The 26,689-nt window shown below is 35.9% G+C and overlaps 1 protein-coding gene across 1 annotated transcript; it reads left to right on the top strand.

Annotated features, from left to right (window-relative positions):
- Window positions 1-18,645: 18,645 nt before the first annotated feature.
- On the top strand, window positions 18,646-25,875 carry LOC107819083 (AUGMIN subunit 6). Its single transcript, XM_016645165.2, has 13 exons — window positions 18,646-19,189; window positions 19,308-19,364; window positions 19,482-19,576; window positions 20,209-20,359; window positions 20,717-20,842; window positions 20,955-21,111; window positions 21,266-21,326; window positions 21,406-21,703; window positions 22,103-22,228; window positions 23,460-23,621; window positions 23,702-23,948; window positions 24,024-24,485; window positions 25,332-25,875. Exons 1-13 carry the CDS (start codon window positions 18,974-18,976, stop codon window positions 25,370-25,372), a joined length of 2,199 nt encoding a protein of 732 aa, XP_016500651.1. The 5' UTR covers window positions 18,646-18,973; the 3' UTR covers window positions 25,373-25,875.
- Window positions 25,876-26,689: the final 814 nt, after the last annotated feature.

Here is a 26,689-nt window from a genome sequence, read left to right on the forward strand (position 1 = left end):
CTTAAATAGCTCTATGTCAAATAGTCCCCTGGTAGTCAGGTCGATCCTATTAGCATAGTTGAGTTCAACCATCATGATAGCTAAGAACTTATTAAATTTTATATTCCCCGGGTAGCCCAGGCGTCTAGTGTAAAATTAAATAAGTCTTTCAATCCATGCATCTAATGCAATAAATAATTCTAACATACTCTCGAACTATAAGTCTCCTAGTTGTCAGGCCGCTCCTTATAAACAAGAAATAAATAAAATTATTTATTTTGATGGATAACTTTATTATAAAATATCTTATATTTTATTATTTAAGAACTCAAATTTTGTTAAGAGGGAATTGTTATTAAAACAACCATTAATAACATGATGATCAAATCTTTTATAGCATATGAAATTAGTTCAAGTTGTCTACATGCTTAGTCGTAAATTAATTTACATCACATGCAATAAATAATTCATAATTTTCTAACGGACAAGCATGTGACATGAAAACGAAATTCAACATTCTTCTAACATGTTTATCTTGTATATCACATATATCACATAAAAATAATTCATGCTAGAGTATTATTATTAATTAACATCTCATGAACTAATAATAATTAAAATAACTGTAGAATCCAATAACCTATTATAGATTACTGTCGTATCTAAACTATCTCAGTAGTTTAACTTATATGTATACATATTTTATTCACAATAAAATAATATCAATCTAATATGCATTCAAATAATTTGACTATTGCACAATACACAAGTATTATGGTTTGAACTCTTCAAATATAATTTTAAAATATTTCATAAATAAATTTTAGACACGAGAAACCATGGCTCTGATACCACTACAGGATTGCATATAGATGTTTGTAACACGCAGCGGAAGACAACAACAATCCTAGGAAGATCTTTTCGTGTTTAAAATTTATTTACATGTCAAAGATCGGATCTGAGACGTACTTGGTGAAGAGAGTCTCGTTTTAAAATTTCTTCGATAGTGCGAAGACTCTATGCGTATCCACACCGAGACTGATCCTTGCTATCAACTCTTTGATCAATGAAACCCATGAACAAATTGAATGAAGAACTTATGCTGAAATTTTCTCAAAACTCCAGCAAATAATGCGACAAAGAAATTGATTTTCTTGTCAAAAATATATCTTAATTTTTAGTTTCTTCAAAGAACTCCTTTTTCAATCACACACTTTCACAAAGTATATTTTTCAATAGACCACCTACGACACTTTTCCATGACCCTTTTATAACATCACTTTTCTATTGGTTAAGGTAGTGAATTACCCTGGGTACAAGTCTAGTTCCAAAAATAGACTTCGTAAAAGGTTTTCCATTGGAAAACTTTTATCCCATTCCTAATGGGATCATATGCACGTCGGCGGCAGCTAGTCCTTTATGGACTTTAATACGTGAATCCAATTTCACATTGAATTTCACTAATAAGTTTTCATCAACTTTTTTATTAACACTTTGTACACACACACACACACACACACACACACACACACACACACACACACACACACACACACACACACACACACACACACACACACACATATATATATATATATATATATATATATATATATATATATATATATATATATATATATATATATAATTTAATTTTCTATTCCAAATAGAAAACTTCAATTTGTTCATAATATCCTTTGTGCTAGCAAAGAATATAATAATATTTCATTTGGACTAATAACTAAATTTATTTAACTAATTAAATTCTTTAATTTAATTATCAAATGATAAAGTAATTAATCCTTTAACAAAGATCAGAACACTCGTTAGTGTGCGACCCCATAGGTTCAATACTAAGCCGGTAGTAAATTGATCATATCAATATACTAATCAAGGGTGGCGTCTAAGAACACTCCTTAACGATCGAATAGCATGAAGTATACAATTTACTCTCAAGAACCAGTAGAAAAATAATGTAGTAATTCCTTCTGTCCTTATAGCCCTGGGTCACCCTAGGATATGGTTCAACCGTCAAATCCTAATAAGTGACCAACTATGTGTTCAAGTCAATTATAATCGACCATTGAATGACCTAAGAAACTCTTTTCTTCTTTCATTCAATTGCCCTGGCCAAGGTCTTAATTTGGTCGTTTATAATTCATGACACCATGAAGCTTAAACTCATTACCAAAAGTTGACAGATTTCATCTTGATCAATCACTAATTCTACAAGTATTCAATCATACCCAATATCTTTTCAACTATCGCCCTAGGGCCATAGGTGTCTAACATCAAAGCACAACAAATAACTTGCCAATTACTATGACGATCTCAGGTCAAAGAAAACTCTTACATCACATTCTTCAAGAGAATATCCTATTGACAGTTTATGGTAATTCTAACCATTAGGAATTATCCAATGAGTCAATTCAATGATCATATCTCTATATGCATCATCTATCTATGTGATTTAGTTAATGAGATCAACTAATCTTTATCCCATAAAGACGATCACATAAATATTGATCTAACCGGATTACCAATGTCCAAATTAATAATCCTACGATTAAGAACAAATTTAGATTAAATTATAAAAAACTTCACTCTCATTATTATGATCTCTATCACGATGATAAATCTCAAAATTTAATCAAGGACCTTATCAAATTAATCAAGCAATTGATAATAACTATGATAAAACAATATCAAATGTCATATATTTTTATATCAAATAATATTCACAAAAATATGTTCAAATCATCACATATGAGATTGGATCTAGGGCATATCTACTATATCCCTAACAGTTTAAAGTTGAATAAAAATATCAATCTCCCTCTATACTTGTCATTGATTTATTTACTTTATAGTCTTTATTTTATAACACGTTATCAACACGAGACTTTGCCATTTTGAGCACTTACTTCAAATTTAATTTATATTTCAGTGTTCATCTCCGATGTAAGGCGACACTCTTATGTCCGTGGTTAGATCTTGTTCATTCCGAGAATCATAAGGAAAATTATATCCTTGAGGTGGTGAGTTTTTCTTCTTTGTAGTAGTTATGTAAATATCACTTACATCTGGAGTGGCCAACTTTGTGTATTTAATTTGAGCCTTTTGCTTATATTTTCATATCTTTATCATCGCTTGTTTGGTTATATGTTACGTGTACAATACGTATTTTGGTATTTGTTTTCATCCTAATTATCTTAATAAAGGATTACGAAGTGGATAACATTGTTAGATCCACTTAAACTCTAGCAGAGTTTGCAAGAAATATACAACCATCAGAAATGGTTATGTTTCGTATATCTCATTGTAACTAAATTTTGTTAACCACCAGAAGTGGTATATGCCTATGACCACCAGAAGTGATAATTTAGGCTTTCTATGGTTACAATTGAAGATAAGCTAGAGAAAATTTCTCTATATTACTTGCATGCCTCGATTTGCTCCTGAAGTAGCAAATATATTAAAAGAGGTCAGGCGCCATCACAATTTAATGTGGTTATTGCACGTCCAGATAATTATGTTCCATCTCCCGAAGGAAGAGAACTTTTGATAATATTAATCCATTCCTTGAAGTGAATGTGACAATATTAATAAAGCTTGTAAATATGAACGTGCTCTTAATGTTAATATATTACGATTCACCTCCAGAAGAGGTAATATGATTTAGAGAATATATACTCAATATTTTGTATTTTAAATTTGCTCCTGAAGTAGTAAAACAATTGAATTTTTCTCCTGAAGCAGGAAAATAGTATGAAACTGTGTTTTTCTATGCTTAAACAAAATAATGAGCTATTCAGAGTTATCTTTAAGCACATTTTCATTCCCTGGAGTGAATGAAAAAAATACCACAACTCACCTCTCGAAGAGCTAGAATAACAGAGGATATAAATATTATTTTAGTGGCATAAAGATCATTGCCGCACGTACCTGTTGTACGTAAAACATCTTAGATAATTTTATTAAGTATCATTCTAAGACAAAAGTATTCTACAAGAATGCTTTCTACTATAACCACATTAATATATTATGGTTAATTATTGAGTTCATCAAAGGAAATAACAACTCGTGTATCTTTCCTTAAAGGATGCAATGACTATGTGGTTGCCGCATTGATACAAAATATTGAGATGTTAACGATATTTCTCCTTGAAGGAGATAATTGTTACAAATTTAGTGGTAGAAATATTAAAATTATTAATTTTCGTCATTTATAAATTTAGAATTGGATTTATATTGTTCATTTGATTAAGATTTTCTCACATGACACTAGAAGTGTCTCTGCAATATTTGGTAGTACAAAATTTATCAAAAGCTCCCGAAGAGCTAACTGTTTGTCTAAAAGACATATGACACAAGTTGTGTCTTATCACGACCCAAAATCCAACTAGTCGTGATGGCACCTAGCTCAACCCGCTAGATAAGCCAGTTATTAACTATCCAATTCCAATGAAATTTAACAAGACAATTAAGTAAAAGAAAATACCTAAATCTTACACATTCCCCAAGGACTGATAGTACAAATTATGAGCTTCTAAGATTAGAATATACAAAGCTGATATGAAATAAATACAACATCTATTCGAAATGTACATAAACACATCTTTATAAATCTAAGGCTACCATGAACAAGAGGCAGCTACAACCGGAACGGGGGTACATCTTCAAATTTAGCTCTCGTCGGTCTCAACAACGTCAGCAGCCAACATCTGCATGCAAGGTGCAGAAGTGTAGTATGAGTATAACCGACCCCATGTACTCAATAAGTAACAAACCTAACCTTAAGTTAAAAGTAGTGACGAGCTGGAACAAAGGTCAAATCCAACACCAATAACCAACAACAGTCCATAACAACGTAAAACAAGTAATAAAAGAAGTAACTCAGAGATAAAATGCTCAGTTTAATCATGATTTCTGAAAATAGTTCTGCCTTTCAAGTATATCAATGAAAACCCAAATCGTTTACCGAAATTGCCAAAAATATGAGTAAGTTTGAAAACATTAATTTTTCCAAAAATCCTTTCAACAATAAATAAGATGTTTCATTTTCTTTCCAGATAGCCAGTGTAAAATGCATCACCATACCCATATGCCAATATGTGTGAGAAGTCATGTATGACGTGATATCGTACATCATGAGGAAAATACATCTCTATGCATGTATGTCATGTGTACATGTCAATGCAATGTATCTCAAAGATGAACTCATGTACTCACACTCTCAGAATACTCAATCTCACTATCTCACACCTTTCACTCATCATGCTCAATCACTCAGTACTGTATATGGCCAATCCAGCCCAGGGAAGATCTATCCCGGAATATATACATTAACTGACCATCAGTCACTCAGTACCGAATAGGCCCAATCCAGCCCGTGGAGAAGATCCATCCCCAAGTATAAATGCTTCGGACAAGATCCATGTCCAAGGAAGATCCATACCTCAATATAAATCAACCGCGCTCACTGGGGGGTGTGCAGACTCCGGAGGGGCTCCTTCAGCCCAAGCGCTAAAATCTGCACGGATAACTCATGCGCTATAGTATCAATATCTGGACTCGTACGGACAACTCACGTGCTACACGGACAACTCACGTGCTATAGTATCAATATCTCAAAATCAGGCCATCGGCCTCACTCAGTCATCAACCTCCCCAGTCTCTCTCGGGCCCACAATGATATGAACTAGCCCAACATGATGATATGATGTATCAATAAATAACAGAGACTGAGATATGATATGCAATGAATGAATATGACTGAGTATGACATTCCAATATAAGCAAATAACTCAACAACAGTAATGACTTCAGTAGGTCCCGACATAATAAACATGCAGCCTTGACATGGTTTATAACATGGATCACAGCTCGATAACTCTAGTACGCAGAGATTTCAAGATCACAGATAAGTTCAGGTAACTACACAGTACCATAGAAATAACGGAGTCACAGTTCACATAGTGCACGCCCATACGCCCATCACCTAATATGTGCGACACCTCAACACCAAACACATAACACGTATAGTCAGGATTCATACCCTCATTTCCAAGATTAGAAGAGTTACTTACCTCGAACAAGCCGAATCCAATATCAAGCAAGCTAAACAATACTCCAGAAATTCTATTATGCGCGTATCGACTTCTAAACGGCTCGAATCTAGTCACAATTAATTTGATTCAGTCCACACAAATTATAGGAAGTCATTCCATATCAAAATACTAATTTTACCCACAAAAATCCAAAATTACACTCAAAAATCGCCAGTGGGGCCCACGACTCAAAACCCTACAAAAGTTATAAAATATGAACCCCCCCTTCAACCACGATTCCAACCATACCAAATTTACCAAATTCCGATAACAACTTGACCTTAAAACCCCCAAATCTCATTTTCAAATCCCTAGGCCCAATTCCTCTAATTTCACCTCAGAAACACGTAATCTAGTCGAAATACTCAATGATAATTCAATATTATTGACTAACAATGATCACAAGTGACTTACCTCAAGTTTTTTCGTGAATTCTCTCTGAAAATTGCCCCAAAATCGTGTTGGAAATGTTAGAAATGAAGCCAAAATCGACCTTGTTTTTAACATTCTATCCAGGCTTTTCGCACCTGCGGCCCCCTATCCGCACCTGCGGAACCGCTTATGCGGTGCAATTTCCGCTTCTGTGGAAGCCACTTGGTTTCCCAAACTCCGCGCCTGCGCTCCATCTCCCACACCTGTGGAGCCGCTTTGGCGCTCCATCCCCCGCACCTGGGGAACGTGCCTCTCCTTCCACTCCGTATCTACGAAGCCTCGCTCGCAGATGCGGTTAATCCCCTCGCACCTGCGCCTTGCCCAGGCCAGCCCAGCTCTGCTTTTGCGTAAAATGAGTCGCATCTGCCGCATGCACCTGCGGCCAATTCCTCGCAGGTGCGATCACACGAGAAGATAGAAATGTTCCAGATTTCTTCTAAGTCCGAATTTGATCCGTTAATCATCCGAAACTCACCCGAGGGCCCCGGGACCTCAATCATATATACCAACAAGTCCTAAAATATTATTGGAACTTAGTCGAGGCATTAAATCACATCAAACAACGCTAAAAATATGAATCATACCCCAATTCAAGCTTACTGAAACTAAGAAATTTCAACTTCTACATTCGATGCTGAAACCTATTCAAGTCTGATTGACCTCAAATTTTGCTGTCACGACCCGAAATTCCCACCTTCGGACCGTGATGGCGCCTAACATTTCACTTGCTAGGCAAGCCAACGTTAGAATAATATTAACCAATTTTTAAACAATATTTAAATTATTAATAAACAAAGAAATAATTGCAGAAGCAAAGTTTGAAATATAGTGAAATAATCCATAAAAATAACAGTGTCTAAATACTATCCCAAAATTGGTGTCACAAGTACACGAACTTCTAGAATAAATACAAATAAAGGTCTGAATAAGATAAAGCTGTTTGGAAATAAACGCACAGCTAAAGTAAAATAGACGGGGACTTCAGAACTGCGGACGCCATGCAGTTATACCTCAAGTCTCCTCTGGTAGCTGAAATTCGAGCAAGTCTATGGTACGCCGCTAGGACCAACTCCAAAATCTGCACAACAAGTGCAGAGTGTAGTATCAGTACAACCGACCCCATGTACTGGTAAGTGCTAAGCCTAACCTCGACGAAGTAGTGACGAGGCTAAGGCGGTTCACTTACATTAACCTGTACGCAATATTAATAACAACAACCAATAATAGAAATAAATCAGGTATCTCATTTATAATAATTGAAGCCAACTCAGCAGTCATAAACAATTATCATTTCCATCAATTCTGTTGCAGCGTGCAACCCGCTTCCACAATATATTCACATTCACTTCTATTGCAGCGTGCAACTCGCTCTCACAATATATTCACATTCAGTTCTGTCTTATATTTATTTCAATCAAGTATATATATAGACTTTTAAATAAGTCTGTTGCGGCGTGCAATCCGATCCCCCAATATTGACTTTTATATAAGTCTGTTGCGACGTGCAATCCGATCCCCCAATATTGACTTTTATATAAGTCTGTTGCGGCGTGCAATCCGATCCCCCAATATTGACTTTTATATAAGTCTGTTGCGGCGTGCAATCCGATCCCCCAATATTGACATATACTTTCACTTTCGTTGCGGCGTGCAATCCGTTCCCCCAATATAATTTTAAACAACTCATAAATGTAATAAAACCTACTCCAATAAATACCACATCCAATGAGAAATTATTAAGCATCAAAGCACACAATAATTATAATTTATTTATGAATCACACAATGACAAATAACAATTTATTATGAAAATCATAGAGAAAATAAGTAGTTTAATATTTAATGTGTTAAATGTCAAATAAAAATTAAAACACATAATTCAAATAGCATGTAACAATTAATGCAAGAATTCAAGAATTAATATTTGACAAAGAATAGGAGAGAAATAATTATTATAATAATTAATTTATGATTTAAAATAATTTATGATTTTTCAAGTAAGTAGGCAAGCAATTAATTTCATGACGTATAGGCACTCGTCACCTCGCCTATACGCCGTTCACATGCTTTTCACATAACAAGTAATTTAAGTGTTCTATTCCCTCAAGTCAAGGTTAACCACAATACTTATCTCGCTTTGCAAATTCCAATCAATTATTCAACCACAACTTTTCCTTTTAAATTTGATTCCGAAAGCTTTAAATCTATTCACAAACAATTCGATATATTCAATACTAATCATAGGAATTAATTCCATATGAATTTATAAATTTTTCGGATAAAAATCCAAAATTTATTAAAATATTTGACAGTGGAACCCACGTCTCAAATCTCGAAAAAACTCATGAAATCCGAACACCCGTTCCGCTACGAGTTCAACCATACAGAATTTATCCAATTCCGATATCAAATGAACCTTCAAATCTTAAATTTTTTTTTTGAAATTTTTTATAAAAAGTCAAATTTCTTCCATCTAAATCCGAAATAAATGATGAATATAGACATGAATTTGTGAAATATAATCACTTTTGGTTAAAGAACACTTACCCAATTCAAAGTCGTGAAAATCCCCCTTGAAATCGCCCAAATCCGAGACTTGAAACTCAAAAATGAGTAAAAATGGCGACTTCCTAATTTATGGGCTCTTCCCAGTCATTTCGCATCTGCGGATAAAAGTTCCGCATTTGCGGACTCGCATTTGCGAGACAAAGCTCGCATTTGCGATGCCAGGCTGTCGGGCTGCTAGGTGAAGTTCCGTATCTGCGGACACTCCTGTCGCACCTGCGACATCCGCTTCTGTGCAAAAAGGTCGCATTGCGAAGACCCTAGGCCAGCCCAGTCCCGCATCTGCAATGGAAGTCTCACTTTTGCGAGCTCGCACCTGCGGTCAAAAATCCGCAGGTGCGATTAAATTGATCACTCTTGGGGGTACTCGGGACCCTGTACGAATATACCAACAAGTCCAATAACATAATACGGACTTACTCGGGGTCTCGTATCACGTGAAATAATGCTGAAATTATAATTCACACCCCGATTCAAACTTTGAGTTTTAAACTTTTCAATTTGGAAATCTCGTGCCAAAACATATTAAATGAATCCGGAATGACTTTAATTTTGGCACACAAGTCATAAATGACATAACGGAGCTGTTCAAATTTCCAGAATCGGATTCCGGCTCCGATATCAAAAAGTCAACCCCATGGTCAAACTTAAAATCTTTAGCCTTTAAATTGCTAGTTCCGTTAAAAGGTCATAACTTGAGCTAGGGACCTCCAAATTAAATTTTGGGCATACGCCCAAGTCCCAAATCACGATACGGAGCTACTGGAACTGTCAAAATACTTATCCGGGTCCGTTTGCTAAAAATATTGATCAAAGTCAACTCAATTGAGTTTTAAAGTTCTATTTCACATTTTAATTTATTTTTCACATGAAAACTTTCCGGAAAATTTTACGGACTGCGCATGCAAGTCGAGGAATGATAAATGGTGCTTTTTGAGGTTTTAGAACACAGAATTACATATTAAATTTAAAGATGACATTTTGGGTCATCACATTTGCACACAAGTCATAAACGACATAAAGGACCTATTCAAATTTCTAGAATCGGATTCCGACCCCGATGTCAAAAAGTCAACTCCTCGGTCAAACTTTCAAACTTAAATTTCTGTTTTAGCCATTTCAAGCTTAACTTAAACTTCCAAATAAATTTTCGGACATGCTCCTAAGTCCAAAATCACCATACGGAGCTATTGGAATCATCAAAACTCTATTCCGGGGTTGTTTACACATAAGTCAACATCTGGTCAATCTTTTCAACTTAAGTTTTCATCTTGGGGACTAAATGCCTCAATTCATTTCAAAGCCTCACCGGACCCTAACCCAGGGTAATGGGTTAGGGTAATGGGTTTTTCTAAATTACATACAACCCTCACCGGACCCTAACCCATACAACAACTGTAAAGCAGAAATTGAGCAGTGAACATGGGAATGGGGCTGTAATACTCAAAACGACCGGCCGGGTCGTTACATGTCTGAATAATATTTGATTGTGGACAGTAAATTGAAGGCTCTCGAAGATCTTATTTGTCATTATTGTCGCCAAAACATATGTTATGATAACTCGAAGTTTACTAATACAAATGACAATCATACTAAGACTACAAATGATTGAAAGATTGAAAATCTTCATGTTTCCACAATCATAGGGGGTAAATATGTATGTGAGAAGTTACCCGCCTTATTTTTTAATTTGTACTACATCACGTAGAAGTCACAGTAAACCCAAAAAAAAAAATTTACTTAGGCAAAATTAGCTACACTAAATCAGAAATTTACTGATACAATAGTAGCCACAGTAAATCAGAAGTTTACTGATATAAAAGTTTATGCCATAGTAAACCAGAAGTTTATTAAAAGATAACACATGCCATAATAAACTGGAAGTTTTTATTTGCCATCTGGTTTAAATATGATGAGCTAATTGAGAATTCTGATAAGCATATATTGAAGAACTAGAAGATTATTCAAAAATTCTCTTGTGTTGCTTGTTCTCATAATAAATTGATTATACTAGCTAAAGTTGGGACTAAAATCCCTGAATTCTGGAATATATAAAAGGTGAATATGAGCCCATTCACCTATCATGTGAACCACTTATAGATGCATATATGAGATAGTTATATGTGTGTCTATTGTCAACCTGCAGTTTGGCATTTGAAATTACCTTTCTCAATTAAGAGCATAATTTTCAGATTATGAAATCAAGATAGTTCATCTTGATGATGCTGGTTTATATCCAAGCTAGTTTAGTATTGAATACCTCCTATTAATAGCTAAACTGTTGCTTATGAGAACAAAGCCTTATGTGTTGGTTTAAGATTTTCTAAATTACATACAACAGCACTTGTATGCATCAGACCAACAAAATATGATAAGTCCTCTCCTCACAATTGGTTTAGGATCAGAAACCAAATATTTTTACTATCTAATAACTTTTGATGCGTTGTATATGATTAATTTCTCTACCACAATGCACAAAGATAGGTTTTCCAAAGTAGATTGAGGATATGAGTTAGTTTTTCTAACATTTGGGGGATAGAATAAACAACTGAAAAATATGCTACATGAATCGAATTATCTTTAATATGATCCTCACTTAGAACACAATTCAAGTCAAATGCTAGAAGCATTTGTTGATCCAAAATTAAATATCATATTTCAGCTGCAAATGCTCCTATTAAAATTAAAGTCTCTGAAGGATAAAGTTTACTGCACGCATGAAGTGTAGTAAACCGATCGGTTCCAAAAGTAACAATCCTTGAAAAGGATACGAGAAAATGATCATAATGAGGAGGAAATGAGCTATAGAATAGCCCAATGACATAACATTTCATGAAACCCCAGAAGAAGTTCGGGTACCTGAAAATAAAGAAAGTGATGAGATCTCAACAAGCTATGTCGCTTAGGAACCGATACTGTAATGACTCGGTCGGTCCTTTTGAGTATTACAGCCCCGTCCCCCCATTTACTGCTCAATTTGTACTTTACAGTTGTTATGAGACTTGGCGGGGTAATTGGTTCAGGTCCGGCGAGGTTTTGAAATGAATTGAGACACTTAGTCTCCAAAATAAAAACTTAAGTTGAAAAGGTTGACCGGATGTTGGCTTATGTGTAAACGACCCCGGAATAGAATTTTGATGGTTCCAATAGCTCCGTATGATGATGACGACTTTGGACTTAGGAGCGCGTCCGAAAAATTATTTGGAAGTCCGTAGTTAAATTAGGCTTGAAATGGCTAAAATAGAAATTTAAGTTTGGAAGTTTGACCGGGGAGTTGACTTTTTGATATCGGGGTCGGAATTCGATTCTGAAAATTAAATACCTCTGTTATGTCATTTATGACTTGTGCACAAAATTTGAGGTCAATCGGACTTGATTTGATAGGTTTCAGCGTCGAATGTAGAAGTTGAAATTTCTTAGTTTCATTAGGCTTGAATTGGGGTGTGATTCGTGTTTTTAGCGTTATTTGATGTGATTTGAGACTTCGACTAAGTTCGTATGATGTTTTGGGACTTGTTGGTATATTTTGTTGAGGTCCCGGGGGCCTCAGGTGTGTTTCGGGGTGGTTTCGGACCAAATTTGATTGGGTGGTTGCTGCTGGTTGGCTGGTACTGATGTTTTTCTTCGCGAACGGGAAGGGGAAATTTGGACTGGCCCATTTTGTGCTTCACTTTCGTGACCGAGGGCACGCGTTCGCGAAGGTTCGGGGGCAAAGCTACGCTTTTGCGATTGAGGCCTCGCGTCCGCGATTGAGAGGACGCATTCGCGATTGAGCAGCTCAGTGAAGCATCACGTTCGCGAGACAAGGCTCGCGTTTGCGAAGAAGAAAAATTGGGCAACACAAAATTGTGCTTCGCGAATGCGAGGGACATGTCGCGTTCGCGAAGAAGAAAGGTCGGGACAAAATGGTTCTAAATTTTCCATTTTTGACGAATTGGAGCTCGGAAAGAGGCAATTTTCGGGAGATTTTCAAGGAAAACAATGGGGCAAGTGTTCTTAACTCAATATTGGTCAAATTACCCGAATCCATGGTTGTTTTTAACATTTAATTGGTGATTTGAGTTGGAAAATTGTGAAAACCCTCTTGGTTTAATTTGAAGATTTGAGGGTCTAGTTGATGTCGGAATTTGATAAAATTTGTATGGTTAGACTCGTTGTTGGATGGGCGTTCATATTTTATAACTTTTGTCGGGTTCCAAGACGTGGGCTCCACGGGCAATTTTTGAGTGCAATTTTGGATTTTGTTGGAAAATTTATATTTTTATATGAAATTAATTCCTATAATTTGTATTGACTGAATCGAATTAATTGTGACTAGATTCGAGGCGTTCACGGGCCGATTCACGAGGCTAGGACATAACAGAATAAAGAATTTTACAGTTTGAGGTAAGTAACAGTTCTAAATCTGGTTCTGAGGGTATGAATCCCCGGATTTTATGTTATGTGATCAGTTTTGAGGTCAGTTTTGAGGTGACGCACATGCTAGGTGACAGGTGTGTGAGCGTGCACCGTAGAAATTATGAGTTGTCCGTGTAGCACGTGAGTTGTCCGTGCAGCACGTGAGTTGTCCGTGCGGGTTATAACGCTTGGGCTGAATGAGCCCCTCCGGAGTCTGTACACCCCTAGTGAGCGCAGGTACCTATTGAGTGCGAGTGCTAAGTGCTAGTGCTGAGTGACTGTGATCCTGAAAGGATGCATTTGATTTCATTATTGTTGCACTTCAGCTATCATATATCACTATTTTGGAAATTTTTGAGAGATATTATCTTATGTTTCAGTTGAACTTGACATGAAATTAATGTTTTGGCCTTAAATATTGAACTTGAAAGCATGCCTACCTTATTATGTTGGAAATTACTGTAATTGGACTTAGCTGTGAAACTCGTCACTACTTTCTGTTCTTTATTTAGTATTGTTATTTGCTGAGTTGGTTGTACTCATACTACACCCTGCACCTCGTGTGCAGATTCAGGTACCTCCGGACACAGCGGTTGCTAGTTTTGCAGAGCTTTATCTGTTGGAGACTATCGAGGTAGCTGCTTGACGTACGCAGACCTTGACTCTCTCTCCTTCCAGTTTTTGTACTATTCTATATTTTCAGACAGTGTTTTTATCAGTCAGACTTTGTTATCATTTAGATGCTCATGTACTCAGTGACATCGGGTTTTGGAAGTGTTTGTATCGGTATTTGCGAGATTTTTGTATTGTATTTAAATATTATATTTTCAAACTTAAAGAAAATCGTGATTTATTGAGGTTGTCGGCTTGCCTAGTATTAAGATAGGAGCTATCACGACATGTGTGATTTTTGGGTCGTGACAAATACAAAATGATCGTCGACGATATATTTAATCCAATATAGTGAACGATATTATAAAAGATTGTGAGGATTGGAACTGTAGTCCAGACACCTGAAGATGTCATGCCATTTAAATGCAAGTCATAAACTATATGTCTCATTTGATTAAATCTCTATAAAGATACCTAAAAGATTTAAAATGCCTGAAGCATAGTTCAAAGTCTCTAGAAATGTACTCGATCAGGTTCAAAGGTCTTTGTACGGTTTTAAAAAATCTGGGCGCATGTGGTATAATCGCCTTAGTGAATATTTGCTGAAAGAAGGTTACGTAAGTGATATTATTTATCTATGTATTTTTATAATGAAAATATCATCAGAATTTGTTATACTTGCTGTTTATGTCGATGACATAAATCTTGTTGGAACTCTAGAAGAGCTTCAAAAGGCAATTGAATATCTTAAGAAAGAATTTGAGATGAAAGATCTTAGAAAAATAAAATTTTGTCTTGGTCTGCAGATTGAATATTTAGCAGACGAGATCTTTATCCATCAATCTGCCTATACAGAAAGGGTCTTTAAATGCTTTTACATGAACAAAGCACACCCATTAAGTACACCAAACTTGAAGTGAATAAGGATCTGTTCCGACCTCCAAAAGAGGATGAGGAATTCCTTGGTCCTGAAACACCTTATCTCAGTGCAATTGGCGCACTTATGTATCTTGCTAATGCTACAGGGCCTGACATAACATTTTTTGTTTATTTACTAACAAGGTATATCTCTTCTCCTATACTGAGATATTGGAACTGGATTAAGCATTATTGTGATATTTAAAGTCATAGAAGCGGAAGCGGGCAGTGCAACTGCGTGTGCGCAGAAATGAGGTTAGGGCCGCAGGTGCGGGATTTTGCGCAGATACGCTAGGGTGTGTAGCACATGCGGTTGCGAAGGAGCGGAAGAATTTCCACAGGTGCGATAGTCTGCTAACAGTGGTCTTCCGCAAAAGCGAGGGAGTTTCCACAGAAGCGGCATATGTTTTGCAGATGTGAAAAAATTGTCTAGGCAGAAGGTTATTTTAAAAAAACGGGATTTGGCCCCTTTTCTCTCATTTTTATTTGGTTGGGGAGATTTTGGAGAGTTTCAAGGGGAGATTTTCATCAAGCAACACAAGGTAAGTGATTCTCACCTATTACAAGCTAAATACATGGTTTGTATAAGGATTTAAACATGGAAACTAGTAGAAATTGTGGGGGTTTGGTAGAAAATCTAGAATTTGATATTCTTGGAATTTGACCACGAAATTGGACATGAAGTTTGAAATAAGTTATATATTTTAGTTCGTGGTGTTATGAATAATATTTATCTTTAAAAAAAATTCGAAATCCGGGTACGTGGGCCCGAGGGTTGATTTTATAGACTTTCGAGCGGAGTTGGGAATTTTTTTTAAATGATTAATTATGGATATTAGAATATATTTTGACTGATTTGCACATTGTTTGAATAGTTTTGGATCGACGGGCTTTGGGTTGAGGTGTTAGAGAGGCCTTGGAGTCGGTTATGGAACTTCAGAGCAAGGTAAGTCTCCTGTCTAACCTTGCGAGGGGGAAACTACCCTCTAGGTGATATTTATTGTTATGTGCAACTAGTTGTGGTACTACGTACGCACGAGGTGACGAGAGTCCGTACGTAGCTATATCATATTTATGTCCGGGTAGACTTAGGATCATATCTTGTAATATTTGAATTATTTGGACTTATGTTGCTGACATCGATTAATCGAAGTTATAAATAAAATTGAATTAGAAATAATTATATGTATACTAGGCAAAACCTTAACACTTTGAATTGTGGGCGAGTTATTTGAGAAACGGTAAAGATTATATCCATTTTGTACTCACGTACGGTGTTGTAAACACGTGTCTCGTAATTCGGTAGCTTCCTTCCTTTTCGTTGTAAACACGTGCCGCTCGTCCCTCGGCAGTGTACATATTATTGTGGATCGGGCCGAACAACCTCGGTCGTATCGTGCGTTATAACGCTAGTAGCCCGAATATTTACGAGCTAAGCTTTCTAGTGATACCCGACATTTTATGGTATTTCTTATTTAATTGGCATTGACACTTGGCATGTTATGAGATACTAAGGAAGAATACAAGTTTGAGGAAATTTATACTTTAAAGGTAATAATTGGAAAAAATTATGAAAGTACAGACTTACTCCACTATTGCTGTGCACTTTACATCTGTTATGATTTATCATGTTATTTATTTGGACTTCTAGTAAGTGTCGATATCAGCCCCTCGTCACTACTTCTCTGGGGTTAGGCTAGATACTTACTGGGTACACATTGATTTATGTACTCATGCTGTACTTCAGGATCATGACAGGTTCATTGATGACCACCTTGGCGCGTAGGCGCACTTATTGGGGAGAATTTATGTGAGCTGCATCACAAGCTATGCATCGCAGTCCAACGAGTCTCCATTGTACTATTTATTTTATTCTGTCTTATTACATTCGGTACAGATGTTGTATTATTATTGCACTCTTTAAAAAATGCTCATGCACTTGTGACATCGGGTTTTGGGGATTCCTTCGGGTTATTCATTATTAAGGTTCGTATAAAAAAATTTATTCACTCTGTAAATTTTATTTTATACTTTACAATTAAGGAAAAATTATGATTTCAAGATACTGAAACGAGTAATTAAATTGATAAATCAATGCTGGCTTGCTTGACGGCGGCGTTAGGCGCCATAACGACCTATAGTGGATTTTGGATCGCGACATTTAATGCAACTTTTTTGTCGGTCTTGGAGATGACATTTTCCTCCTCTGCTTCGATGTCAGTGGCATCCATTGATGCTTTGTGCGACAGGGAGTAGCACTGACTGTCGCTTATTTCGTCAAAACTTCAAAACTTAGAGAAGTTCTAATATATATAGGTTGTGAACAAAATTTCGTAGATCTAGAGAAAACCTCATTGATTAGCTAATAGCGGACCAAAACTCGTCGATTAGTTCGGTAGAAGTAATTCAGAACTGGGCCAGAGGTTTGGAGAGTATTGTAGATGACATAAACGTTAGATTGCCTGTTGTTCAAACTTGCATTTAATAAATACAAAAAATGGACATAGAGCTAAAATGGATAATAAGTTGAGAGTTAAGTTAAAATGCCTAATTTTTTTTTTTTCAAATTGCATAAATTTCTCCCGAAAGTAATCCAGCCATCCCCCATAATCTGGTCCCATCTAATGGGAAATTTTTGTTGGAAAATTACATAACATAAAAATAATAGCAGACAAAATATATAATATACATATTTTTGTATATTTAACTAGATACAATTTTTGATCCTATTGAAAGTTGGTTGAGCTCAAAATGTGCAGTGGCCTATTTGGATTATTGGTGTTAGTTAACTTCGTAGGAGAGTTTTACTTGATTTTTTCAACTTGATAATACTAGAATAATATTCAATATATGGAAGAAAAACAAATCATTCGATACTATGTTAATTACAACAAAGAACTAATAGTCAGTTGAAAAAGGACGGAGGCCTTTGACTTAAACATGATACTATTTATTTTAATAATTGAAATAAATATAAAAGACTGGTTTAGATTAATCGAAATCTATATGTAATACACATTTTAACATTCTTTTGTGTCATAAATTAGGTGCAACAAAAGAAATCATCTTAATGGATTAAAATAAATAGAGATAATCATATTTTATTTCGCTCTCTGTCACTTAATCGAAAGAAGAAGTTCCGATGCAAGTTCCTTTCTCATTTGTTGGTATTAAAGAGACTTTAATATCTGAAATTTTTGCATAATTGCATTTGGATGAAATAGATTCAATTAAAATATGTCTCCCAATTAATTTGGTGAAGATTTGCTCATGCAACAGTGTTTATCCAAATGCTAAACAAAAATTATAGGATTACGTTCTTTAGGAACATTCTTGGTTGTTACTAACTATTTTCTATGTCGCATTTATATGTCATACTACTTTCATTATCATAGTGTATTATTTGAACATAATCTAACTTTACATTCTAGTTTATTTTTAGTAAGATAATTTATAGTCAAATAAATATTTATAAGTTTAGATAATAAAATTATAAAAGTTTTTATTTGTAAATTGGGAACGGATATTTTATTACTTACTATTACTATACTAGTGGCATATTGTTGGTTCATTCGTTTAATTGATTGGACGCGATCAAGATAAATAGGCAAAACCAAGATGACGGTATAAGCACGTCGGCCGGCAAGCGCAGAATAAAATCTCATGATTTCAGCGGCGTACGTTAGATACACCCCTCCCACGAATTTCAAAATTTTCTCCAATCGGCTAAATCGCAAATTCTGCTTTTCTATCCAACCCGACCCCACCAAAAAAGAACAAGAAATTCAAAAGTAAACCCCAAATTTTAGAATCAAACTCTCCCATGTGATCCAACCACCAGGCCCTTCTCCTAATTTGACAAATCTAAAAGGACTTCCCGTTTGAAAATTCACATAATTATACATTTCAAACCAAATAACCAAATCGAAAGTTGAAGCAATTTGAAGAGTGAAAAGTGGAATGACGATGGACCGAGAGAAGGAGAGAGAAGTAGAGTTGGAGAGTGCAATGTACACCAACTGTTTGTTACTAGGTTTGGATCCATCCATCATCGGAATCGGAGCCGGTAACGGCACACCTCGGGTTGGATTTTTTCGTCATTCGAACCCTAAATTGGGCGAACAGCTTCTCTACTTCTTATTATCGTCACTCAGAGGCCCTACTCAATCTGCTAAGGTAATAATCGCTGCTTTTTAGCCTCTCGAAATGTACTTCTTAGCTCACACCTGATTCAGGATTACAGTTTCTAGTTTCGTACTTTTTTTTTTGGATGTTAATTGTTAGATCTCTTCAGGATTTCGATAAGGTTTGGCCAATTTTTGACTCCGCACAATCTCGTGATTTTCGTAAGGTAATTATGCTTTATCAGTCTGAATAAAGTGAAATGGATACAAAAAATTGTATAAATTCGTCGAGATTAAGACTTTTGTTAGTGAAAGTTTATTAATTTTATTTTTCGGAAGTTTAGGTTGTACAAGGGATTATAAGTGAGCTGGAATCACAAGGGGCACTACCTAGAAGTAATTCAAGGGTTTCGTCGCTTGCCACATGCTGTGGACCGAGGTTGGCTCATTTTGATAGCAGTTCGATTGATATACCATTTGGATTCTGGTTCATTTTTACTTATTTTGATCCATCATTTGAATTTTTCTGTATCATGATGTTAGTGCAAGTAGAGTTAAACTAGGGAAAGTAATTTGACCATAGGTGTTATTGGAAATGTTGCAAATAATTGTCCTACTGATACAATCTTAGATTCTCGAGAGGAGTAGATTAATTTTTTGAAGTTTGGATTGTGGAAGGGTCATAAGTAAGCAGGGTTCAGCAATCAGACCTGTGAAGCACTGAAATGCCTTCATTCCAGCCCATGGGCTCTCTGAATAATTCTATATTTCTATTAATGAGAATTATTTCCATCTGAATAATTCTATTAATGAATGAATGTCGATCCCAAAAAAAATGAATGTTAATGAATTTTCTGGTGCCTTTATCTAATTATTGACTCCACAATACTTTGGATGGGGAAATTACTCATCTTGTAAGTGGCAGATCTATTTTTTCCGTTATCATACTCGTCGTTATAAGTTTGATCCTTACCCTTTGTGATGAAGTTTGCATGCTGATGCATACAGAGTAAACACTGTAGGCATCCCATGTACTTAGTGTCCGTTATATATTTCACATGTTTACTGCAGGTTTGTTGAACTTCTATGGCAACTTTCACTGCATGCTTTGCGGGAGGTTCATAGGCGAACATTTGCTGCGGATGTTGCTTCTAATCCATTACCTGCCTCATTAACAGATGTAGCTTTCTCGCATGCTGCCACGCTACTCCCTGTGACCAAGGTCATTCTTCTGATTCCTTCTATCCGCTAGGACTTTGAAACGTACCTATTTCGATATCAGTTTGAAATCTAACAGCATAATCACCTGAAGCCATGGCTTTAGTTTCTGCATATTTTAGATGCAAGCTGCATATTGATTTGACTCGGTTTTTTTTCCTATTGTGGAAGCTATTTACTTGTATCTCATTGACAAAATTGCTTACCAGTAATTTCTGTTTAGGCATTGATTGATATTATGATTGTTTGCTTTGCTAGTCTTGAACCTTAAATTCTTCATATGTAGTGTAGACACGATCATGATTGATATGAGAAATTATTGCAAGTGGATGGGATCTAATATCTGCCGCTATCTGAATAGGCTAGGGTTGCTCTTGAAAGAAGAAGGTTTTTGAGTAATGCAGAAACAGCAGTTCGTAGACAGGGCATGTGGTCTAATTTGGCTCATGAATTGACAGCTGAGTTTCGAGGGCTTTGTGCTGAAGAGGTGAAAGAAAATCTTGTTATCTTCCTTTGAGGACCTGGACTTCAATTATATCGCTTTATTCACTGGGTTAAATAATTATTTCTGGTATCATCTTTGATCTCCTTGGTCTCAGGCTTACTTGCAGCAAGAACTGGAAAAGCTGCAGGAGTTGAGAAATAAAGTAAAGCTGGAAGGTGAACTGTGGGATGAACTTGTATCAAGCTCAAGTCAGAACTCACATATGGTTCAAAGAGCTACCCGTTTGTGGGACTCTTTGCTGTCTCGCAAGAGTGCGTTCAGATATTATCTCACTTGTTAATCTTATCCTAATAAGTCTATGCAATTAGCATACTTTTGCAGAGTGCTAAACTCTCTGATCTTGCATATATTATAATAGAGTTCTGTGCATTGGGCGCTTACTTGTATATGTACATATTTATACAGATCAACATGAGATTCTTGCCTCTGGCCCAATAGAGGATCTTATCGCTCATCGTGAGCATAGGTAAGATCACTTTCCATATTTTCTTGGATTTTATAACCTAGCCTTGCCTTCAAATTGTTTTGTAATTTTTATCATTCAGGTATCGCATATCTGGTTCGGCTTTGCTTGCAGCTATGGATCAAAGCTCTGTAGCTCCACCTCACGATTTAGCTTCTTCACATCAAGATAATAAAGACCAAGCTGAAAGATCACAAGCAGATATGAATAGAGAAAAGCATGTAAAGAGTTCAGATTCTTCTCATAATCAAGGAGATGATGACAGATTTTCTCGAGTTGATGAGAGAATTGCAAGGGGCCATCCTACTGTTGATATAGCAGAAGTTTTGAGGCGTTGGACACATGCCCTACAACGTGTACATAAGCAGTCCCTTCAATTGGTATGCTGATTCCTTTCACTCAAGATTCTATACGTCCTGACGGACTCTTTTCTCTTCTCAATATCAAGCTTAAAATATTGCCAGGCATTTATATAAATGTTTGGACGGTTTCTTGTTATGTGGATTCAAGTGGTCCAGAAGGAGAGAAAACTACTCTTTAGGGTGGGTCTAAATATGGGGCCAGAGCTTTCACTACTACAAAGCAATGCATATCTGCTCATATTTTTGAATTTACAAGTATTGAACAGAGAATCTTTGTTGAACAACGTCTTAAATAAAGGGAAAGAAAGTGTTTACAAGTGACCCGTTTTTACACTTTGACAATCAATTTAACAGTTTGGATCTCTCTCCTTCGATTTTTATTTCATACTTTCATTCTGGTACCATGACTCTATGCAGGCAAAAACAAATGATGGAGAGGGTCCAGAGCTTTTGAGGAGTTCACATGATGGTGGTGCAGGTGGTCATGCGGAGTCCTTAGCTGCAACCCTTGCTGAACATCGGCAGCACCTAGCAAGTATACAGGTATAACGTTCAGTCTAATTTGCTTGCACTTATGAACTATTTTTCATGGAGTCAGCTTAAAGTATTGCATCTCCATACAAATAATTAAGAGAAAGCAAGGTGGTTGGTATAGTTGGATTTTGTGATCTATCACATTTTTCTATTTGAAATACTCCTCTAATCACCCTCACCAACAAGGAAAAAAATGAAAGTGATATAAGTGAGTCATTTTGATCCCCCCCCCCTCCCCCCCCCCAACCCCCCAAAAAAAAATAAAAAAAAATCCAGTCAAGCTTGAAATATATAACTGCTAATATAGCTTTGTTAACTAAATACTCTCAATTTCAGTCCTATCTTCCCCATTTTTTATTGAATATATTCTTCTCCTTTTGAGGTGGGAAAACAGCTCCATTGACTAGTTCTTGCCCCAAAGTATCAATGTTTTCATAAAGAAAATTAAATTCCATATTCATATTCATATAGGTAGAAAATAACAAATAAAACGGGGTACATTGTTGTTCCACTGGGGTCATTTTGTGGAACGGATGTGCCCCTACCTTTTTAATATGGTTATTCTGCAAGTTATGTTTATTTTGTCATTGTTTACTATCCATAGACACAGGTGTATGCCCCTGTCTTTATTGGGTACATAGTGGAACATATCTATCAAATCCGGGAAGTTGTCTTTATCTATTTTGCACCTGCATGAGGTGCTGAAAATATGCAAAAAGAATATTGAAGTAGTTTTTTTGCAATAATTTTTTTCAAGCAAACCTTGCAACTCTTGAACTTCAACTTAAAAATAATATTTCAAACTGAAGTTGTGCTCTCGACCTATATTGCAAGTGAATTTTTTCAAACATTCAGCATCCACAAAATTCAACTTCTGGAGGCTTTGTTTCCTAAAATGTACGACTTTCCAGAAACAACTTCAATTTCTACAAATGTTTTCCAATTTCAACTTCAAACAATCTATTTTCAACTTCAGCTTCAAATGCTGTCCTAACAGCTCCTGATATGACATTTGGTAAGTTGATTACCTGAAGAATGGAAGTAGTTTCCTGGCATTCTCAGCAGATCATTAAGTTAAATGAAATTATTACGATTATACTGTTGAAAATACAACAACAACAATAACAATAAACCTAGTGTAATATCACAAAATGGGGTCTGGGGAGGGTAGTGTGTATGTAGACCTTACCCCTACCTTGTGAAGAGAGGCTGTTTCTGATGGAAAATTGTTGATCTCTAGGTGCTTATAAATCAACTGAAGGAAGTTGCTCCATCCATACAGAATTCAATTTTAGCACTTACAGAAGAAGTGAATAGCATTTCATCCAATTCTTCTAGCATGGCCATGCATCAGGGTAGATCACATTCACCAGTCCAAGCGCAGAGCAGCGGGAGGGCGTCGGTAATTTTCATGAAGCATTTTGAGGGGCTTCCTTTTACATTTTGAAACAACAAAATATCTAAACAACATAGATTCTGCAGGAAAACACCACTGATGAGGTAGCTGAGATGAACTCAAAATTGTCATCCATGCAATTTGAAAAGATATCAGCCAGTCCCCCTGCTTTAAAGCTCCCACCTTTGTTTAGTGTAACGCCAAATTCTTCCGGAAAAGGTGGTGCACCGAAGCGACAGATCTCAGCTCAAACCAGCCAAACTGAAAATATGCCTGAAACAAAATCTCTGGATCAGCAATTTTTAAATAATTCGTTGAATTATTCTCCACAAGGTTTTTGTTTTCCCTTCTGAATGCATGCAGTTGATTTCGCTGTTGGACTTTTAAATTTATTCTGTATTTTTGCAGATAATGATACAAGCTTTGTACAAAATCTGAAGAGATCTGTCAGAGAAGCTGCACTTTGTTCCCAATCTTACCATCAGGAATCATCTCTAGACAGCCGTTCTGATGATAGTTCTGAGCACTACTTTGAGCCTGTTTCAGGGTTTGGATTTGCCCAACATGGCAATCGAGCAAACTTGTTGAGAAGTAAAAAGTTGTTCGTGTCAGAACCTGACTCATCCTTTCTAGGGACTCGTGCTCCAGAAAATCATATGAGCATCAAGTCTGAAGGAATACATGACTTGTTAAATGATCTGCAGTCTGTGGATGACTATGACGGTTTTCTTTCAACTGTGGGTTCAACCTCTTCATTTTCTGATGCACATAGGTCATTTTATGATATGGAGGAAGCTCAGGATCAAGTATTCTCACCTCCTCTGCTTATGGATGCCTCATTGTTAGCAGATTCTTATGAGGATTTACTTGGTATGTCTATTACAATCTTTTTACCTAATAGACCTGTTTACAATTTTTAAGAAGTTTAAATCCATTTTCCACAGTTTTCCATGCTGATTTTCTGATGCTTAAACCTTCATGCTACATCCCTGAGTCCCTTAAGTCAGTTGCAGTGATGTCTGATGCTTAAACTGTCATTGATTCTCTATCTATTTGTTGCTCTTTTCCTACTTTTATGTTATTTTTCTTTGTTCTTTGGCTTGGGATTTTTCTATCCATCTTATGTGCAGTTCATTGGCATCTTATGTTTGCATGTATGTTTTGGTGCTCTTTTATTAGTTCAAGATGTTGGTTCTGCCTCCTAACTGATAACATGCGATGAGAATGATGTTTTGAAAGCTTCTCCTAATTCTGGACATTGCATGGTGTCCAAATGTGTTCTCTGTTAAACTCTTACTGGATTAATAGTTCTCCTTGGGTCACTGCCCATTGAGAGAGTTTTATGGAGAATGAGTCAGGTCTTATTGCTCTCTCCACAGTGCAATTTATCAGGCTGTTCCATTTTTCTTGTGTGGAAGCTTTAAATGTTCTTCTTAACGACCCTTGCTTTGATCTTTTTGATCTACAAATGCGACCCCTATGTCTAAATAGAATAAGTTCATTAATGGTACAACATGCATCTTCTAACAAACTTACCCTTCCTTATTGATACCTACATTTGAAACGGAACCGGGCTTTCAAGGTTTTTTACCCGATAGTGAAAGCTCTTTTCGGAACCTATCACTATTTGCCTATGATATCTTCCACACTGCCTTCTTTATTGTTCTACCAAACTATTGCTAATTTACTGGTCTAATGAAAGTCGTACTGTTGCAGCACCATTGTCAGAAACTGAAACTGCATTGATGGATCATTGAGATCAAACATTGGGTAATGTTGCTGCTCGGCCTTGAAGAGATTGCTTAGAAGCTTGTACTGTCGACCTTTTCGTGGTCGGAATACCCTCCTCTCACTAACTTCCATATGGCAGTGTGATTTCTTGTATTGTTCATGGTTTAAATGTTTCAACTTTTATCTCTTGCATTTCATTTTACTTGGAGGAGCAGAGGTAACTGAACATCAGAACGCTGCTCAGTCAGCATGACCACTGCCGAGCCAAGATTTTTGAAGCTTTGACCCCCCGGTACTGTCAGCTTGGGCTTGTAAGCATAATGCTCTTCTGCAGGAGATCTGCAGGACTGCTTCAGATAGTAGTGTGCTGTATACTGAAGGGAAAAGAAATGTTATCTTGCTCCTGATCGATTCTTTTTGTTTACTCTGTATCAATTGAATAGACACTTTTACTGTTGAAGAAGTAATTTATGTGATCGTTTGTTCCATAATGTGGTAAATATCTATAAAATTGCTATTTGCTGAAAAATCTGACTCCCTATTTTTTGTGCTTATCTATCTATCTATACTATATTAAAAGCACGAAACCACTTAGCGAAATATCGTTCGTCTTTTTTACCCTTATAAAAACTGATTTTACACTAGACAAAATAGTCATTTAATTATTTTTCCTAATATTTATGAGTTTGAAATAAACTAAAATTTTAGTTATCTTTCTTTATTTGAATAAGTAAAAAAGCCTTGATGTTTATTTAAAATTGATTAAGATTTTTTATTTATATAAATTCTTACCTTATTTAAATAGGTAACGAAATTATAAAATCGTGAAACTTGAAAGTACTATCCGTACCAAAAGCAACTCCATTTGGAATAGCTATCTCTGAACAATACTCCAATACTTCTTGATTTATAGTTATTTATTCAATAATAAATATAGTTAGTTATTTAAAGAAAAGTTAAGAGAAAAAAGATATGGGCGTATTAGCGGCCCATCTATATGAATGTTAGCCTTGGAAAACTTTTACCGCTATGCTAAAGTAGGCTAGACACATTAGTTTTGCCTTTTCAAAAACTGATTATAAATTATATTTATACACCAAACTTAGGCCTAAAACCTCCCAAACTTTATAATGAAGCTTTATTAAAGGTGTTAATATATCAATAATTTGGTACATATTACCTTTCAACGACATATATGAATTATAAAATATTTAAATTTTATATTTGAACTACTTTCCTACTCAAATTATATTATTTTATTCATCAACTTTTTCTTGCAATATTTGAATACTACACTCAATAATTAGAACGAGAAACCAAGAAAGTATTTAAGAATATAAAAG

The sequence above is a fragment of the Nicotiana tabacum genome, chromosome 17 (genome assembly GCF_000715075.1).
Source record: "Nicotiana tabacum cultivar K326 chromosome 17, ASM71507v2, whole genome shotgun sequence".
Lineage (NCBI taxonomy): Eukaryota > Viridiplantae > Streptophyta > Magnoliopsida > Solanales > Solanaceae > Nicotiana > Nicotiana tabacum.

What these genes read in the sequence shown, in the direction of transcription:
- LOC107819083 (XM_016645165.2), top strand. Translation starts at nt 18,974, where the DNA reads ATGACGATGGACCGAGAGAAGGAGAGAGAAGTAGAGTTGGAGAGTGCA. An exon ending in GTTGAATTATTCTCCACAAG is followed by an intron (nt 23,949 to 24,023) that starts GTTTTTGTTTTC and finishes GTATTTTTGCAG; the next exon opens with ATAATGATACAAGCTTTGTA. An exon ending in TTCTTATGAGGATTTACTTG is followed by an intron (nt 24,486 to 25,331) that starts GTATGTCTATTA and finishes GTACTGTTGCAG; the next exon opens with CACCATTGTCAGAAACTGAA.